The sequence below is a fragment of the Equus przewalskii genome, chromosome 6, assembly GCF_037783145.1.
Source record: "Equus przewalskii isolate Varuska chromosome 6, EquPr2, whole genome shotgun sequence".
NCBI lineage: Eukaryota > Metazoa > Chordata > Mammalia > Perissodactyla > Equidae > Equus > Equus przewalskii.
The window spans coordinates 47364406-47383344 of NC_091836.1; the positions used below are offsets into that span (position 1 = coordinate 47364406).

Sequence of the window (18939 nt, forward strand, 5' to 3'; positions counted from 1 at the left end):
CTTCAGAAGATTCCTTGCCTTCATATTTTATTCAGGTCCTCTGCTCTGACTCCAGCCACCTTCAAGTGACCAGTTTTGGTTACTGCTCATCATCCGTTTAGTGTTTCTTTATGTAAAAACAAGCCAGTGTGAAATTTTATTTTTCTTACCCATACTTGTTCTTGTAATGAGTGGCCAGGGTGCACATATTTGCTGTTTGACTTCTGAAAACTTAAGCCTCACCCTCCCTTTTCCCCTGGGCCTTCCGACCTGGACAGGCTGATGAGAAAGCCTGGAGGCTCCTGCACTGTGGGCTGCTGCTTGCTGGGCAGCTCCTCCTGGGCGCTGTGCTGGCCTGTGCTGCACTGTTGACCCCACCAAGCCTGGGTTCAAAGGCCTCATAGTTGGTACGTTTGATAATTGTTTATCCTTTGGAAGCAGGATTATGAGAATGGAGCCCTTCTTAATGTGGTCCTGGGTCAGTGTCTTGAGTGAAATCTATCTGTGTGTTTAGAGTGAAGGCAAGACTGAGGCTGTGGTTGCCTTGACATTGGGAGAGGTCTTGGGTTATGAGGATGACTATGTGAATGAGGTGAGCCCATCAGATGGTCACTCCTTAAAGAGCAGTTATTTCAGAGAGAGAGAGAGAAGAAAGGGAAATGCAGCCAGTAGGTGGTGAGGTTACAGTGGGCTCACCGGGATTGCTAAATAACGCTGCTGCTGTTGCCACTCCTGCATCTGTTGCAACAAAGATCCTGACCCTCTGGCTTATAGTGGACAACATCCATAGTGTGAGTTTGTCACAGCAAAGGGATTAGTTCATACCCGACCAAAGCCTGAATTCCTTAAACTCTACAAAGCAACCACTTGTCATGGGGCAGTCCTCTGACCCAGATGGCAGTGAGGTGAGGCTCACTGGAGGAGGACCTTAAGTTGTCCATAGGCTTCTGAAGCAAGAAGCTGCCCCACGTCCCACACTATATGCCGTTAGAGCTGCTGCTGTCATCAGGTAGTGAGATCTCTTTTTTTAAAAAAAAGATTTTATTTTTCCTTCTTCTCCCCAAAGGCCCATGGCACATAGTTCTATATATTTTAGTTGTTGGCCCTTCTAGTTGTGGCATGTGCAATGCCGCCTCAACGTGGCCTGACGTGTGGTGCCATGTCCGCACCCAGGATCCGAACCAGTGAAACCCTGGGCCGCCGTAGCGGGGCGCATGAACTTAACCACTCAGCCACGGGGCCAGCCCCTGAGATCTCTTGCAAATAGAGGCTCTCACAAGCACTGAGCATGTGACCCTCTACCGAGGTGCCTCTTATGTCTTTGGCCCTGGAAACAGCACCCTGCTGGCTCAGCCCAGCTACTGACACCTACTAGCTTATGTCACCTGCAGGCGGGGCATGGCCTGTCTTCAGTTCATTGAAAGAAGCCATTGTGATGAAGGAGGTCACCCCTCTCCCAGACACCTTGGTTCCCTGTGTAGTTCCTTGGGCCTAGCTGAATGCACAGCCCTGGAGAGTGCATAGACTTTACAAACAATACCCATTTGTACATGATGTAGCTCAGTGGAGAGTTGCTGCTCTTCATCCCTGATTGGGGTGTCCCTGAGGAGGAACCCAACACAGGGATCACCAGAGCTAAGCAAACTTGAGGCGGTCATGTTACTACTGTCTCAAAATTGGCTTCATCTGCATATGTTCACAAACTCTTGGACAGTTGTCTAAGAGACACCCCTTTGTGGTAAAAGAACTCTGGGAATCTCTTTAATCAGAGATACTCAAAACAGAAGTTGAGGTAATCCTTGTCTGTACATGGCTATGTCTGCAGTACAGGACTCACCAGGACGCTCTTTATCCACCTTGGCGATATGACACTTCTGAAGTATCCATGACATTTCCCAGAGTATACGGTGTCGTGCTCCCCAACAAGGCATTTGGTGAAAGTTTCACCTCCTTTACGGGTCTCTGGCTCATAGAGCACCATAAGGCTTATTGAAATCGAATGAGTGATGTCTTGTTTCAGTCATCAGGGGTGAATTATAATGAGTTTGTCTTCATCTTTTTTTGAAAGAATTCAGGTTTTTTAAGAGTAGTTTTAGAGTTACAGAAAAATTGATCAGAATTTACATAGTTTCCACATAACCCTTCTCTCTGCATCCACACAGTTTGCACTGTTTTTCACATTTTGTATTCCTGTGGCCCATTTGTTACAATTTGCAAACCCACGTTGATGCATTACACTGCACAGTGCACATTAGCATTGACTCTTTGTGTTACACAATGTATGGATTTTGCCAAGTGTCTAATGACATGTGTCCATCATTTCTGTGTCATAGAGTGTAGTTTCACTTCCCTAAAACTCCTCTGTGCTCCATCTATTGACTCATCCTTCCCCCAAGCCCCAAATCCTTCACAACCAAAGATCTTTCTACTGGCTCATGCTTTTTTCTTTTCCAGAATGTCATCTACTTGAAATCATACACTGCATAGCTTTGTCACATTGGCTTCTTTCCCTTAGCAATATTCTTTTAAGTTTCCTCCATGTGTTTTCATGGCTTGATACCTCATTTCTTTTTACCGCTGAACATGTTTCTTCGTATGGATACACCACTGATTGTTTTAGTCTATTCGACTCTTGGACAGCTTGTGCAAAACTCTAATTCTTGCCAGTTATGAATACAGTACCTATAAACATTCGTGTGTAGGGTTTTTGTGGACATAGGTTTCAGTTCATTTGGAAAAATACCAAGGAATGTGATTGCTGGATCTTACTTTATGTAACAATAGTGTGTTTTGTGTTGAAAGAAAATTTCTGTCTTCCATTGCAGGCATTTCATATTCCATTTCCACCATGAATGAATGAGGCTTACCTGTAGCTTTGCATCTTCACCAACATTTGGTGTTCTGAGTGTTTTGAGGTCTAACCATTTAATAAGTGTTTAGTGATACCTCATTATTGTTTTATATGCAATTTCCCAATAACATTTGATGTGGAGCGTGTTTTATATCGCTTATTTCACATCTGTGTATCTTCTTTGGTGAGGTGTCTATTTGGATCTTTTGCCATTTTTTAATTGGATTTTTTTTATCTTCTGACTGTTGTGTTTCAAGAGTTCTTTGGATATTTCAGATACATCATTCATCCGATAAGTGTCTTACAAAGATTTTCTCTTACTCTGTGAATTGTGTTCTGATTCTCTTAACACTGTGTTTCTCTGAGCAGGAGTTTTTCATTTTAATGAAGTAAAATTTTTGCTTTTTTTCTTTTGTTTACCTTGCTTTTTGGTTTTGTATCTAAAACTTCATCTCAAAATCCAAGCTCATCTAGATTTTCTGCTATGTTTTCTTCTAGGAGTTCATTCCTTTTGCATTTTACATTTAAATCTGTGATGTGGTTTGACTTAATTTTTGTAGAAGGTGTAAGGTCTACATTCATTCTGTATTTGTGTGTTTTTGCATGTGGATATCCATTATTTCTACCACTACTTGTTCAAAAGACTTTCTTTTTCATTTGAATTGCCTTTCCTTCCTTGTCAATACTTGTGTGTAACTATAAGGAAAGCATTGACTCACATATCTTTCAACCTTGCTATATTCTGTAATTAATTCCAGGAGTTCTTTCTGTTGCTGTGAATTCTTTCAGAGGTTTCACAGAGACAATCATGTCATATGGAATAAATGTTATATATTTAGCTACAGGTTTTATGAAGATATTCTTTATCAAGGAGTAGAAGTTCCTATCTAGTACTAGTTTCTTATCATAAATAGATACTATATTTTATCAAATCTCTTTATTTTTATTTCCCCTTTCTTTCCTTTTTGATATTAGTAATGTTTGTCTTCCATCTTTTCTTTGTTATCTTGATAGATGTTTATCAATTTTATTGGTTTGTCACAGAACCAGATTTTTTGTTTTAATTTTCTCCATTGATTTCCCACAGACATTGATTTCTTTTCTAATTTTTATTATTTCTTTTTTCTTTCTTTCTTTCTTTTTTTTGAGGAAGATTTACCCTGAGGTAACATCTGCTGCCAATCCTCCTCTTTTTGCTGAGGAAGACTGGCCCCAAGCTAACATCCATGCCCCATCTTCCTCTACTTTGTATATGGGATGCCTGCCACAGCATGGCTTGCCAAGCAGTGCCATGTCTGCACCTGGGATCTGAACCGGCGAACCCTGGGCCACCAAAGCAGAAAGTGTACACTTAACTGCTGTGCCACCAGGCCAGCCCCTATTATTTCTCTTATTGTGCTTATATTGGGTTTAATTTGCTTTTCTTTTTATTGTTTCCTCAGGTAGATGCTTACATTATTGATTATAGATCTTTGGTTTTTCCAGTATATTTGTTCAATGGCATAAATTTCCCTCTAGGTACTGTTTTTGCAGCATCCAAGAACCTTTCTTATGTCATGTTTTTACTTTATTTACTTTATTTTACTTTATTTAGTTCAAAATAGTTTTTTATTTCTCTTGAGACTTCTTCATTGATCCTATCTATGTGATATTGAGTCTCCATGTATTTGAACATTTTCTAACTATCTTGCTGTTATTGACTTCTGGATGAATGCCTATGTAATTTTAGAACAAATTCAGTACGAATTCTGTTTTTTCAAATTTGTTAAAGAGTGCTTTATGGTGCAGAATGTGGGTTGTCTCAGTGAATGTTCCGTATGAATTCAGAAGAATGTATATTCTGCTCTTCTTGTGTGAAATATTCCATAGATTACAGTGAAATCCAGTTGTTCCACAGTGGTGTTCAGTTCACCTGTGTTCTTGCTGTTTTCCTGACTACTGAAATTTATAATTTATGATAAAAAGTGTTCAATTCTACAGCTATAACACTAAATTCATCTGCTTCTCCTTGTATTCTTTCAATTCTTGCCTCATGTATTTTGTTCCTCTCTTGTTATGCAGGTACCGATAAAGGACTGCTGTGCCTTCTTGGAGAGTAGACCTCTTTATCAGTATCTACTGCCCCTGTCTGTATCTGAATTTCCCTTGGTTTGGAATCTGCACTGTCTATAACTCATATACCTATGGCAGCTTTCTTTCGATTAGTGTTCACATGGTCTATTTTTTCTATCCCTTTACCCTTCATCTATATGTGTCTTAATACTTAAAGTGGGTTTCTTTTGGACAACATATAATTGTTTCTTGAAATATGGTATTACTGTGTCTTTCAGTTGTAGTGAGACCACTGATGATTAAAGTGGTTATTGATATTGTTGAATTAATATTTTCCAAAGCGTTTACTGTTTTCCATTTTTACCTTTGTTTTTTTTTCTTTTTATCTTCCACCTTTTTCCTGCATTCTCTTGCTGAAATTTAGCAATTATTTTGATTCTTGTTTGTCTCCTCTTTTAGTGTATCAGTCACACATTCTCTAGAAAAACATTTTTTAGTGGTCGCCCTTGAGTTTGCTGTGTACATTTACAACTAACCCACCTTCTCTGCCAAATAGCAGTATACCACTTCACTGTGTGCAAGTACCTCTTAACACAGTATTCCCAGTTTCCCCTGTCCCTTGTCACACTAATGCCATTTATTTCTCTTGTCCATAAACTTCTCGTTACCAAATACATTGTTGTGAATAGTATTTTAAAGAAAGTGTCACCTGTTATGTTAATTATAAGAAATACAAAAGATATTCCACCTTCATTTTTTTCTTTTCTAATCCTGTACCTTTATCATTTACATTCTTTCTGATAAACTTTTGAACAGTGCATTCACAGTAGGTATTTTCATGTCAAATTTCCTCAATTTTTGTCCTTATTTCTCTTTTATTTTTAAAGGATAATTTTGCTTCACAGGAAATTCTAGAATGTGTCCACCAACTCAGAAGGTGCTCTGCCCACAGTTCACAGCAGCCCATGAGACCCACTGAGTGGTGGCTCAGTGCTCACATAGGTGCCCCTTCCACCTCGTGCTGTAGCACAGCCAGTCCCCTGCTGAGTATAGTGGTCCCCCCCATGCAAGAGCAAGCACAGATGCCCCTCCTACAGTGTGTGACCTGGCCACCCAGTGCAGGGGCTCTTCCCATGTGAGCACAACCTGCTGAATGGCTGTGGCCTGCCCACACAAACAAATGAAGTGCAGCCCTACCCACACAACTTCCAGCAGACAGGGTGGGATCAGAAAACAGCACTTGCTCCCCCCAGCAGTGGCTGGTACAATCTGTGACCTGATACTACCACAAATGTACTAGTACAGCATCAATCCATCAAACCGTGAAGAACTACAGTAACACTTCAGAGCAGAAGGAAAATGACAAGGCTCCAGAAACCAAACAAGTTTGCAATTCTAAAATGAGAGAATTCAAAATAGTTGTAGTAAAGATACTCAGAGTTATAAGAAAAATCAGAAAAAGAGTTCAGCGATCTCAGGAATAAAATTAATCGACAGAAAGAATACGTCAACAAAGAGACTGAAGCCCTCAAAAAAAGCTGTACAGAAATTCTATATATGAAGAACACAATTTATGACATAAAAAAATCCTAAAAACCATAGAATATACAGCTGACCTTATGGAGGAGAAAATGGGTGACGTAAAAGATAGAAATCTAGAAATGCTTTACATGGAGGAAGAGAGAGAACTAAGATTTTTAAAACATGATGAAACAGTTTGGGAAATATCTGACTCAATTGTGAAAGGCAACATAAGGATTATAGTTATTCCAGTGGGAGAAGAGAAGGAGAAAGGAGCAGAGAGCTTGTCAAAGAAATGGTAGCTGAGAACTTCCCAAACATGGGGAAGGAACTGTACTTACAAGTACAGGAATCCAATAGAACTGTAACAAAGAAAAAATACTAAGGACAGCAAGGCAGAAGAAAATAATCTACAAAGGAACACCTATCAGGCTTTCAATGGATTTCTCAGCACAAACCTTACAGGCTAGGAAAGAATGGTATGATATATTCAAAATACTAAAGACAAAAACTTTCAGCCAAGGTTCCTCTTTCAAGTATCCTTCAGATATGATGGGGAAATAAAAACTTCCCCAGATAAACAAAAGCTGAGGAGTTTATCACCACTAGAACTCCCTTTCAAGAAACAATTAAGGAAGCCCTCCTACCTGTAACAAAAAGGCGAAGCTTAACAAAGCTTTGAGCAAGAAAATAGACAAAATCAGAAAATCACAGCTTTCTATCAGAACAGGTTAGCAAATAATTGTAACATAAATCATAAAGGAAAGAAAAGCATCAAAAATAACCATAAATACCTCACTTTAATCACAAACTCTCAAAAAAAATTTTTTAAATTAATGAGGAAAACAAACAATAATTTGTGATGATAACTCAGAAGGGGAAGAGGCAAAGGGATGGAACCTACTTACGGTAACGGAGATAAGAGACTGTCAGAAATTTGTCTGTCTCATCTATGAGATCTTTATACAGTCCTCATGGTAACCACTAAACAAAAAATCAGAGCAGAGCCACAAATCATAAACAAAGAGGAAACTGAGAAAACCATCACAGAAAACTACCAGACCGAAATGGCAGCCAGAAATACAAGAGAAGAGAAACAATAGAAATACAGAACAGCCAGAAAACAAGAGATAAAATGGCAGTATTAAGTACTCATATATCTGTAATCACTCTAGGTGTAAATGGACTGAATTCACCAACAAAAAGGCAAAGTGTCTGGATGGATTAACACATGAGACCCAGCAATATGCTGCCTCCAGGAAAGACATCTCAGCTAAAAGACAAACATTGGCTTAGAGTGAAGGGATGGAAGACAATACAACAAGCAAATGGCAAGCAAAAAAAAAGCAGGTCTCCCCATGTCTGTATGGGACAAAGCATACTTAAAGATAAAAATACAAGAGACAAAGAAGGGCAATATATAATGATAAAAGGGACATTCCACCAAGAGGACATAACACTTACGAATATACACACACCTAACACAGTAGCATCAAAGTATTTAAAGTAACTATTGACAGACTTAAAGGGAGAAATTGACAGCAATACAATAATAGTAGGGGACCTCAACACCCCACTTACATCAATGGATAGATTAACCAGACAGAAAGTCAACAAGGAAACAGTAGTCTTAAATGAAATACTAGACCAGATGGAATAGATATTTGTGGACTATTCCATCCAAAAACAGCAGAATACACATTCTTCTCAAGTTCACATGGTACATTCTCAAAGACAGACATTATGTTGGGAAACAAGATAAGTCTCAATAAATTTAAGAAGATTAAAATCATATCAGTCATCTTTTCCAATCACAATGCTATGAAACTAGAAATCAACTACAAAGAAAAAATTGGGAAAGTCAATAATTTGTCGAGACTGAACTTCATGCAACTGTTCAACCATTGGATTAATTAAGAAATGAGAGCAGAAACTTTTAAAACCTAGAGACAGATGAAATTGAAGACACAACATACCAACTCTTATGGAATGCAGCAAAAGCAGAACTAAGAGACTAATTTATAGCTATCCATGCCCACCTCAACAAAGAAGGAAAGTCTCAAATAAGTAATATTAAACTACACCTAACAGAACTAGGAGAAGAGAAAAGAAAGAGTAAATTCAGCCAAAGGAGGGAAATAATAAAAATTAGAGCATAAAAAAATGAAATACAGACCAAAAAAAAAAAAACAGTGAAAAGGATCAATGAAACTAGTAACTGGTTCCTTGAGAAGATAAACAAAATTCACAAACCCTTGACCAGACTCACTAAGAAAAAAAGAGAGGGCTCAAATAAACAGAATTAAAAATGAAGGAGGAAAAATTAAAACAGGAAGCACAGAAAGATAAAGGATTATAAGAGAATACAATGAAAAACTAGATACCAACAAATTGGGTAAACTAGAAGAAATGGATAAGTTCTTAGACTCATGCATGCTCCCAAAACTGGATCAAGAAGAAATAGAGAATATGAATACACCAGTCACAAGTAAAGCGATTAAAATAGTAGTCAAAAACCTCCCACAAAACAAAAGTCCAGGACCAGATAGTTTCTCTGAAGACTTCTAACAAACATTCAAAAAAGATTTAATACCTGTCCTTCTCAAACTATTAGAAAAAATTGAAGAAGATAGAATGCTTCCTAACTCATTCTATGAGGCCAACATTACACTGATCCTGAAACCAGACAAGGAGAACAAAAAGAAAGTTACATGCCAATATTGCTGATGAATGTAGATGCCAAAATCCTCAACAAAATATTTGCAAACCAAATAAAGCAATACGTTAAAAGGATCATATCACGTGATCAAGTAGGATTTATATCAGGGAGTCAGGGATGGTTCAACATCCACAAATCAATCAATGTGATGCACCACATTAACAAAATGAGATGTTATATCACATGATTATCTTAATAGATGCAGAGAAAGCATTTTACAACATCCAACATCCATTTTTGATAAAAAAAAAAACTCTCAATAAAATGTGTATAAAGGGAAAGCACCTCAACAAAGCAAAGGCCATATATGAGAAGCCTACAGCCGACATTATACTAAACTGTGAAAAGTTGAAACCCATATGTCAGGGGACAGAAACAAGATAAGCGTGCCCACTCTCGTCATTCCTATTCAACATAGTACTGGCGGTTTTGGCCAGAGCCATTATGCAAGAAAAAACATAAAATGTATCCAAATTGGAAAGGAAGAAGTAAAACTCCCACTGTTTGTGAACGACATGATTCAATATAGAGAAAACCCTAAGAATCTCCCAGAAAACTGTTAGAAATAATTGCAGCACCATTGCAGGGTACCAAATCAACTTAGAAAAATCAGTTGCATTTCTATACACTAATAGTGAACTAGCAGAAAGAGAAGTCAAGAATGCAATCCCGTTTACAATTGCAACAAAAGAAACAAAGTATCTAGGAATAAATTTAACCAAGGAGGTGAAAGACATATGCACTGAAAACTAGAAGACATTAATTATTGAAAGAAATTGAAGACAACATAAAGAAATGGAAAGATTCCATGCTCATGGATTTGAAGAATAAGCATAGTTAAAATGTCCATATTACCTAAAGCCATCTACAGATTCAGTGCAATCCCAGTCAGAAACCCAATGACATTCTTCATGGAAATAGAAAACAAAGAATCCTAAACTTAATGTGAAACCCAAAAGACCTTGAATAGCCAAAGCAATCTTTAGGAAAAAGGACAAAGCCGGAGGCATCTGAATCCTTGACTTCAAAATATACTAAAAAGCTATAGTAATCAAACCAGCATGTTATTGACACAAAAACATACACACGGATCAATGGAGCAGAAGTGAAAGCTCAGGGGGCTGGCCCCCTGGCTGAGTGGTTAAGTTCACGTGCTCCACTTCCATGGCCCGGGGTTTTGCTGGTTCGGATCCTGGACACAGACATGGCATCACTCGTCAGGCCACACTGAGGTGGCATCCCATATGCCAGCACTAGAAGGACCCAAAACTAAAATACACAACTATGTACCGGGGGACTTGGGGAGAAAAAGCAGAAAAAGAAAAGAAGATTGGCAACAGTTGTTAGCTCAGGTGCCAATCTTTAAAAAAAAAAAAAAAATGACAGAGGGTAATGAGATCACCATGTATCAAGTGCTTTCTAAAAAAAAAAAAAAAGAAGTGAAAGCCAAGAAATAAAACCACATGTCTAAGGACAGGTAATCTTTGAGAGAGGAGGCAAGAACATACAATGGAGAAAGGAAACACTCTTCAATGTATGATATTGGGAAAACTGGACAGCCACAGGCAAAGAATGAAAGAGAGCATTGTCAGACACCATACACAAAAATTAACTCAAAATGTATTAAGGACTTGAACATAAGATCTGAAACCATGACTCCTGGAAGACAATATAGGCAATTTACCCTTTGATGTCAGTCTTAGCAGCTCTTTTTCTTTTTCTTTTTCTTTCTTTTTTTTTTTTTTTGAGGAAGATCAGGCCTGAGCTAACTACTGCCAGTCCTCCTCTTTTTGCTGAGGAAGCCTGGCCCTGAGCTAACATCCATGCCCATCTTCCTCCACTTTATATGTGGGACGCCTACCACAGCATAGCTTGCAAAGTGGTGCCGTGTCCGCACCCAGGATCCGAACCGGTGAAACCCAGGCCACCAAAGCGGAACATGCACACTTAACTGCTGCGCCACCGGGCTGGCCCCTAGCAGCTATTTTTCAAATAGCATGTCTACTCAGGCAAGAGAAACAAACAAACAAAATAAACAAATGGGACTACATCAGACTAACGAGCTTCTGCAAGAGAAAGGAAACCAAGAACAAAATGAAAAGACAACCCACCAACAGTGAGAAAATATTTGCAAATCATATATCAGAAAAGTGGTTAGTTTCCCAAATAGATAAAGAACTCACACAACTCAACAAGAAAAACACAAACAACTTGATCAAGAAATGGGCAAAGGGGGCAAATGGGGCCATCGCTGAGTGATTAAGTTCACACACTCTGCTTTGGTAGCCCAGGGTTTTGCCAATTGGGATCCTGCGTGCAGACATGGCACTGCTCATCAGGCCCCGCAGAGGCAGTGTCCCACATAGTACAACTAGAGGACCTACAATTAGAATATACAACTATGTACTGGTGGGGCTTTGGGGAGAAAAAGAAGAAAAAACTAAACAAAAGAAGATTGGAAACATGTTAGCTCAGGTGCCAATCTTTAAAAAGAAAAAAAAAAAAAAGGAGCAAAGGATATGAACATTTTTCCAAAGAAGATATACAGATGGCTAACAGGCACGTGAAAAGATGTTCTCTGTCACTAATTATTAGGAAATGCAAATAAAAACTACAGTGAGATACCACATCAAGCCTGTCAGAATGGCTATAATTAACAAGACAAGAAATAACAAGGGTTGGAGAGGATGTGGAGAAAAGAGAAACCTCATATGCTGCTGGTGGGAATGCAAACAGGTGCAGTCACCATGGAAAACAGTATGGAAATTTCTCAGAAAAATAAAAATAGAAATAACAGAATCCAGCTAATCCATTACTATTTATCCAAAGAACATGAAATCAACAATACGAGGAGACTTATGCACCCCTAGGTTCATTGCAGTATTATTCGCAGTAGCCAAGACGTGGAAGCAACCACGTATCCATTGACTGAGGCATGGATAAAGAAGACATGGTGTATGTATACAATAGAATACTACTCAGCCATTAAAAAAGACAAAATCATCCTATTTGCAAGAACATGGATGGACCTTGAGCATATTATGTTGAGTGAAATAAGCCAGAGAAAGACAAACACTGTATGTTTTCACTCATATGGGGAAGATAAACCAACACATGGAGAGAGAGCAAGGATTAGTGGTTATTGCAGGGGAAGGAGAGGGGAGTGGCCAAAAGGGGTAAAGTGGCACATATACATGGCAACGGATTAAAACTAGACTATTGGTGGGGAGCATAATGTAGTCTGTACAGAAACTGATATATAATAATTACACCTGAAATTACAAGTTATAAACCATTTGACCTCAATAAAGTAATTTAAAAAACAAAAAGGAAAAACAATACTGTGTTTGTTTTCTCTTTCTCACTTTTGGAGAGACTCATTTGTCGTGTGACCTCCAGGCACTCATGGATCTAAGAAGAGTCTTTCATTTCAAGTTTGTTCATTTTTCTCTTGTGAGATCAAGAATGATATTTTCTAAGTTCCTTAAGTGTCATATCAGAATTTGGCAGGGCATCATCTAAACTGGCTGGTGAGGAAACACTTCCTCTTGAAGTTGGAGAATGGAAATTTTATGTTCTGTTGTATGAAAGCACTGTTGAATCCTTTATGTATTCTATAATCTTGGCCAATTTGACCATCAAACCTTTGTGGACTCCAGTGAACTCCCTTGCAATCTGCAGCTCTTAACTTACCCCTCAAGGCCAGCCAGGCCCAGGATACAGTGTTGGCAGTTGACTGGAGAGGGCTGTGATGGCACATTATTATCTCACTCTGTTCTGAAACTGATGTGAAGTAGCCTTGAGGCATATGAGTTTAGGGATTTTGTGGTCTAAGTTGTCATGCCTTTTTCCTTGTGTCTGAGCTCTTAAGTTCCAAATAACTTTCTAGCCTCATCTAATTGTACAGAGAGAGAAGGGAAGAACTGAGCCTATGATAAATATTACACAAGTTAAAAAGCAATGCTTCACCACAAGAACATTACATTCAGCCAGCTGCATCTCGTAATAAGCTGGAATACTTTAGGACAATGTGGCTCGCTGGGCTTTGTTAGAAGTTTGACTTCTACAGCCTCCTGGACTCTGTATGGTGATGGAATAGACAAAAAAACTTCCAGTTCTTCTCTTTGTTTTTCTTCATTGAAACCTTATGAAGATTTGTCCCTCTGCCTCATGGAGTGCTGTTAACTGGTGGGTAATAAAGATGAAGATGAAGGAATTTTTCTCACAAGTAATAATCATTCTTAAAATGACAATATTTGTTTACTTTGTATGCATTTCTGTCATTTCCCAGTATACCCTGGACTCTGCCATTAGAGAGAAACATGATGTAATGTAATCACAATAAAACATGTAAATAATTTTCATGTGTTCATGATGCTGTTAAATTGAAGAGAAACTGTATAGAAAAACAATGAGTTTTTGATGATCAAATCATACAAAACATGTTTGGGTCTGAGGGATTTGTACATAACCTTCCTACAAATGGAGTGTGGACGTCCAGTGTTTTCACTCTTATGCATCCTGCTCTTCGCATATTTGTGGTGTTTTAGGACTCAGTGACCATTGAGGATGTGGCTGTGAACTTCACCCCAGAGGAGTGGGCTTTACTGGATTCTTCACAGAAGAGACTCTACAGAGATGTGATGTGGGAAACATTCAGGATCCTGGCCTCGATAGGTAAGAATGCGGACATTCCTTCCCTTCACCAATGAGAGAACAAGTGTTCCTTGCCCTTCAACGTTGTTCTAAAATGTAGAATGTGGATGGGGGAGGTGTTGGTATATGAGGTAGAAATGGTCATAGCTCATCATGAGCTTAGAATCTAAAAATTTTTTTATCATTTCTCATACCTTGAAATCAACTTTATGAGTCTGCATTTCAGGAAGAACATGGAAAGATCATGGTGTTGAAGATCAGTACAAAAACCAGGGGCAAAAACTAAGGTGAGTTGCACGCACAATAGAAAGCAGTGTCTCATGTGAGAATCCTGGTATGTTATAAAATTTTAAAAAGAAGCAAACAAGAGGCCAAGCCTGATGGCAAAGCAGTTAAGTTCGCACTTTCTACTTTGGCAGCCCAGGGTTTGCTGCTTTGGATCCTGGGTACGGACCTGTGCACCACTTGTCAAGCCATGCTGTGGTAGGCGTCCCACATAAAGTAGAGGAAGATGGGCACAGATGTTAGCTCAGGGTCAGTCTTCCCTCAGAAAAAAAAAAAAAAGGGAGAATTGGTGGCAAATGTTAGCTTAGGGCTAGTTTTCCTCAAAAAAAAAAACAAGCAAACAAGACAAGTGACTCTTGCTTTATATTTAGCTATTTTTAGAAAATTTTTACCAAATGTATTTTCTGAACTTTGATGTAGAGATTCAGTTTTTGCAAAATAGTCACTTGGAAATAGTATTAATAAGCCCTGTATCTGAATACTACTGTTTGGATAATAGCAAGGGTGAATTCCTATTGCAGAGCATTCAGTATATTCTGTTTCAGACAGTGTAGAAAACCTAAACTTCTTCAGTAAATCATGAAAATATAAGAAAATAAAATCATTAATAAACATTAATAATGTTCTCATTTTTTACAGAAGTCATATTGTAGACAGACTCTGTGAAAGTGAAGAGGGTAGTCGATGTGGAGAAAACTTCAGCCTTATTCCAAATCTCAGTCTGTACAAGGAAATTACTGGAGCTAAACCATGGGAATGCAGTGCATGTGAAAAAGTCTCCATGCACGATTCATCCCTTACAAGATACATTGGATGTCATACAGAACACAAACCATATGAGTATCAAAAACATGGGCAGAAGCCATACAAATGTAAGGAATGTGAAAAAGCCTTCCCTTTTCCCAGTTTTCTTCAAATACATGAAAGAACTCATACTGGAATGAAACCCTATGAATGTCAAAGATGCAGTAAAGCCTTCACTTCTTCCAGCTCTCTTCGGGTACATGAAAGAATTCATAGTGGGGTGAAACCCTATGTATGTAACATATGTGGTAAAGCCTTCATTTTTTCCAGTAAGGTTAAAGAACATGAAAGAACTCATACTGGAGAGAAACCCTATAAATGTAAAAAATGCAGTAAAGCATTCACTTATTCCAGTTCTCTTCAAAGACATGAAAGATTTCACACTGGAGAGAAGCTCTATGAATGTAAGGAATGTGGCAAAGCCTTTATGCATCCCTCGAGCCTTCGATCACACATGGTCTATCACACTGGAGATGGACCCCATAAGTGTAAGGAATGTGAGAAAATATTCATTTCTTCCACTGCAGTTCAAATACATGAAAGGACTCATACTGGAGAGAAACCCTATGAATGTAAAGAATGCAGTAGAACCTTCAGTTGTACCAGTTCTCTTAGAAAACATGAAAGAACTCATACTGGAGAGAAACCCTACAAATGTAAAATATGTGGTAAAGCCTTCAGGTTTTCCAGTAATGTTCATGTACATGAAAGAGCTCATACTGGAGAGAAATCCTATGAATGTAAAAAATGCAGTAAAGCATTCACTTCTTCCAGTTCTCTTCAAATACATGAAATAATTCATACTGGAAAGAAACCATATGAATGTGAAAAATGCAGTAAATCATACGTTTATTCCAGTTCTCTTCGAGTACATGAAAGAATTCATACTGGGGGGAAACCCTATGAACGTAAGGAATGTGGGAAAGCCTTTACAGATCCCTCAAGCCTTCAGTCACACACAATCTTTCACACCAGTGATGGACCTTATAAATGGAAGGAATGTGAGAAAGTAATCTTTTCTCCCCTTGCATTACAAATACATGAAAGGAGTCACACTGGAGAGAATCCATATGAATGTAAAGAATGCAGTAAAGCCTCCAGTTGCAGCAGTTCTCTTCAACAACATGAAAGAACTCATGCTGGAGAGAATCCCTATGAATATAAAATATGTGGTCAAGCCTTCAGGTCTTTCAGTCATGTTCATGTACATGAAAGGACTCACACTGGAGAGAAACCATATGAATGGGAAAAATGCGGTAAAGCATTCACTTCTCTCGGATCACTTCAAAGACATCATAATTCTCACCAGAGGGAAACACTATATCAGGAAAATGGGAAAACCTTTATTTCTCATGAAAACTTTCAAGGATATTGAAGAGTGTTGACTAGAAGAAAAAACACATAAATGTGAAGAATGTGGGAAAGCCTTCAGTTCACATCTAGTTTTCCAAATACATAAAGGAAATCTTACCGGACAGAAAATGTATTAATGGAAAAATTACAGTAAACCGTTTAGTTTGCCAGTTCTCTTCAAAGGTATGAGAGAACTCACACTGGAGATAAATCCTATGAATGTCAAAACTGGGAAAGCCTTTCTTTGTCAGGCAAACTTTGAGGGTATGGGAGAATGCACACTAGTGGAAAAGTCATGTAACTCTAAATGTGGGAAAGCCTTTTTTTTTTTTGTTTTCTGCTTTTTCTCCCCAAGATCCCCCCAGTATGTGGTTGTATATTTTAGTTGTGGGTCCTTCTAGTTGTGGCATTTGGGACACTGCCTCAACATGGCCTAATGAGTGGTGCCATGTCCGCACCCAGGATGCAAACCAGCGAAACCCTGGGCTGCCACAGTGGAGCGCGTGAACTTAACTACTCGACCACTGGGCCGGCCCCAGGAAAGTATTTTTTAATCTCAATTCTTCTGAAGGCATGAAAGGACACACTTGATAAAAAAACCTCTGGAGTGTAAACAGTGTGAGAAAGACTTTAATTCCCCACATCCATTTAGGTGAAACTTCCACCAAAAAGAAATATAAATGTAAGTAATATGAGAAGGATTGATGGGAATTTGTGTATTATGTTCTACAAAAATTTCTACTTGAAAGGCTTGTCCTAAATGTTGTAAATATATTGTGTTTACCAAGTGTCTGTCTTAGAGTGAGACTTTGGAGTGTGAATTTCTATTAATTACTTTCAGAAATGAATATTGAGGTAAGATAATTGTGCAAGTCATCCTTATTCAATAGTACATAAAAATTAATTGGTATTGCTTTTCACTCGAATCACTTAATGTTTTCTCATTAATTTCTCTTATAAGGTTTAATTTTCTCTGTGTTAAGGGACCATTGAAAAATGGCTGTTTGTATTTCTCAGCATTTTCTTCCTGGCCTTGTATTGCAGTTCCTGAATATACCTAATCCACTGTATGTATTGTTCCTTTCTTTGAGAAAGCTCCTTTTTTGGAGCCTGTTTCTATTTTCTATACTATTAAACAGTTGGAATAAGTTTTTATGTATGATGTTTATCAATGGGTATACTTCCCTATAAATCCTTATTTTCAAATTTGTGCCTTTGTTCTTTGTCTTTCCTTCTGACTGATATTTGGTGAGTAGACTGAATTCAGTAGAGACCTCTAATAGGGCAACAAAATCTATTGCTGGACATACCAACTCTGTATTGTGTTATGTAAATGAGGATAATATTAAGAGCTAGATCTTTAAGAATCCATCCCCTTTATGGTTCCATGTTGGAATTCCCCAATAGCCTCACTTGCATGAGGTTTGGAAGGCAGAAGCACACAAGGCCTTAGGCAGATTCTGGAGCCACCACACAGGGAGAGGGACAGTTGCATAGGAGCTTTGAGGACACCATCTTCCATCCCATTTTCTGAATTCTTTGACCTTCTAGTCAAGTTGAAAACCACCATCAACTGTTTGATTTTCATTTTCTTAGACATGTATTTTTCCCTGATGTTTATACAAGGTTAACATGAAAAATCCATTACAGTTCGGGGTTTTCTCTGAGGTCTCTTGTGTCCACTATGAAACTAATTCAGACCTTTGTGGTGGAGAAGATTCTCTGATTCCCCTCTTTAAATGATACCTGAATCAGGTCTAATGTGTATAGGAAACACTTTATGCTGTTCATAGTGCCAATGAGCTTGTTTTCCTGATTCACCATGACACATACAATGGGGCATAAACAGGACATAGGAGTCTGTTTCTCTGCTGCCTTGTGCAGCGGCTGCCTGGACCCAGTTCTTCCATGTGAGAACAATCACCTTTCTCACGTAAGGAAAAGGACATGTATTTCCTCTTACTTGTAGCTGAATGTATTCCCTCAATCTGTTTTCAATAATGTTTGATTGTATGTCATTAAACTAGGTACATTTCCTTGAAAAATAAACAGTTCTGTAGTTGTTTCATTGATACATTTCATCAACTGTTCTAATCTATCATATGCTACTAAATATTGTGGTTTTCATTTTCTCAGAATATATTAAAATCATCTTAATTATGGATTTTTTGCAATCTTCTTCATGTAACTGTTATACATTATGAGTCTGTTTTAGTACACGCAGACAAATTCAAATGTTTTTTCCTCAGGCTAACTTTATTTTTTATTCTTTTATAGTTACAATTTCTGTCATGAAACTAATTTGTCATTTATTCTTAACCCAAAACTTAACAGTCACTGTGTTTTCAGTACTTTCTTGCTTGTGACCTGCAGGATTGCACCTGTATTCAAAGAGGGGGTTGTAACAGATTCTAGCAGGAATGACCACAGGCCATAGAGGATGGTGAGGTGTAACAGCAGCAGGGTGCTCAGAAGGACTGCTTACAAGAGTGTGGCCTGTGTTTGTGGATGTGATTGCTATTCAAGGAGGCAGGCCACTTTCTGTATCAAGTGTGTGAGGAGGTTTACTTTTGTTTCTGGTGAGCATTTTATCTTTGGTAAATCTAATCATTGTGTTCTAGTAGGCAAAAGCAACATAGTGGAGTTAACGTTAAATTGTAAGAAGTTCCAGTCAGTCATTTTAGTAAAAAGGCACTATTAGTCATCTTTATGATTTAGA

The 18939-nt window shown here is 38.3% G+C and overlaps 2 protein-coding genes across 5 annotated transcripts in view; both read left to right on the forward strand.

The window, feature by feature from the left end:
* The window catches only part of LOC103558044 (zinc finger protein 709-like), a 45133-nt gene extending 26864 nt beyond the window's left edge, over positions 1-18269 (forward strand). For 2 of the 4 annotated variants that reach the window (XM_070625434.1, XM_008530836.2), the window contains 3 exons: positions 13673-13799; positions 14005-14065; positions 14703-18269. In XM_070625434.1, coding sequence (XP_070481535.1) covers positions 13673-13799; positions 14005-14065; positions 14703-16242 — 1728 coding nt within the window. In that variant the 3' untranslated portion in view covers positions 16243-18269. Of the gene's footprint in view, positions 1-13672; positions 13800-14004; positions 14066-14197; positions 14262-14702 lie in introns of all 4 variants that reach the window. The other 2 variants (XM_070625435.1, XM_070625437.1) reach the window with 2 other exon arrangements.
* Positions 16764-18939, forward strand: part of LOC103558047 (zinc finger protein 709-like) — a 38977-nt gene continuing 36801 nt past the window's right edge. Inside the window, exon 1 of the mRNA XM_070625426.1 lies at positions 16764-16902. The gene's annotated coding sequence lies outside the window, so the exon portion shown is untranslated. The remainder of the gene's footprint in view (positions 16903-18939) is intronic.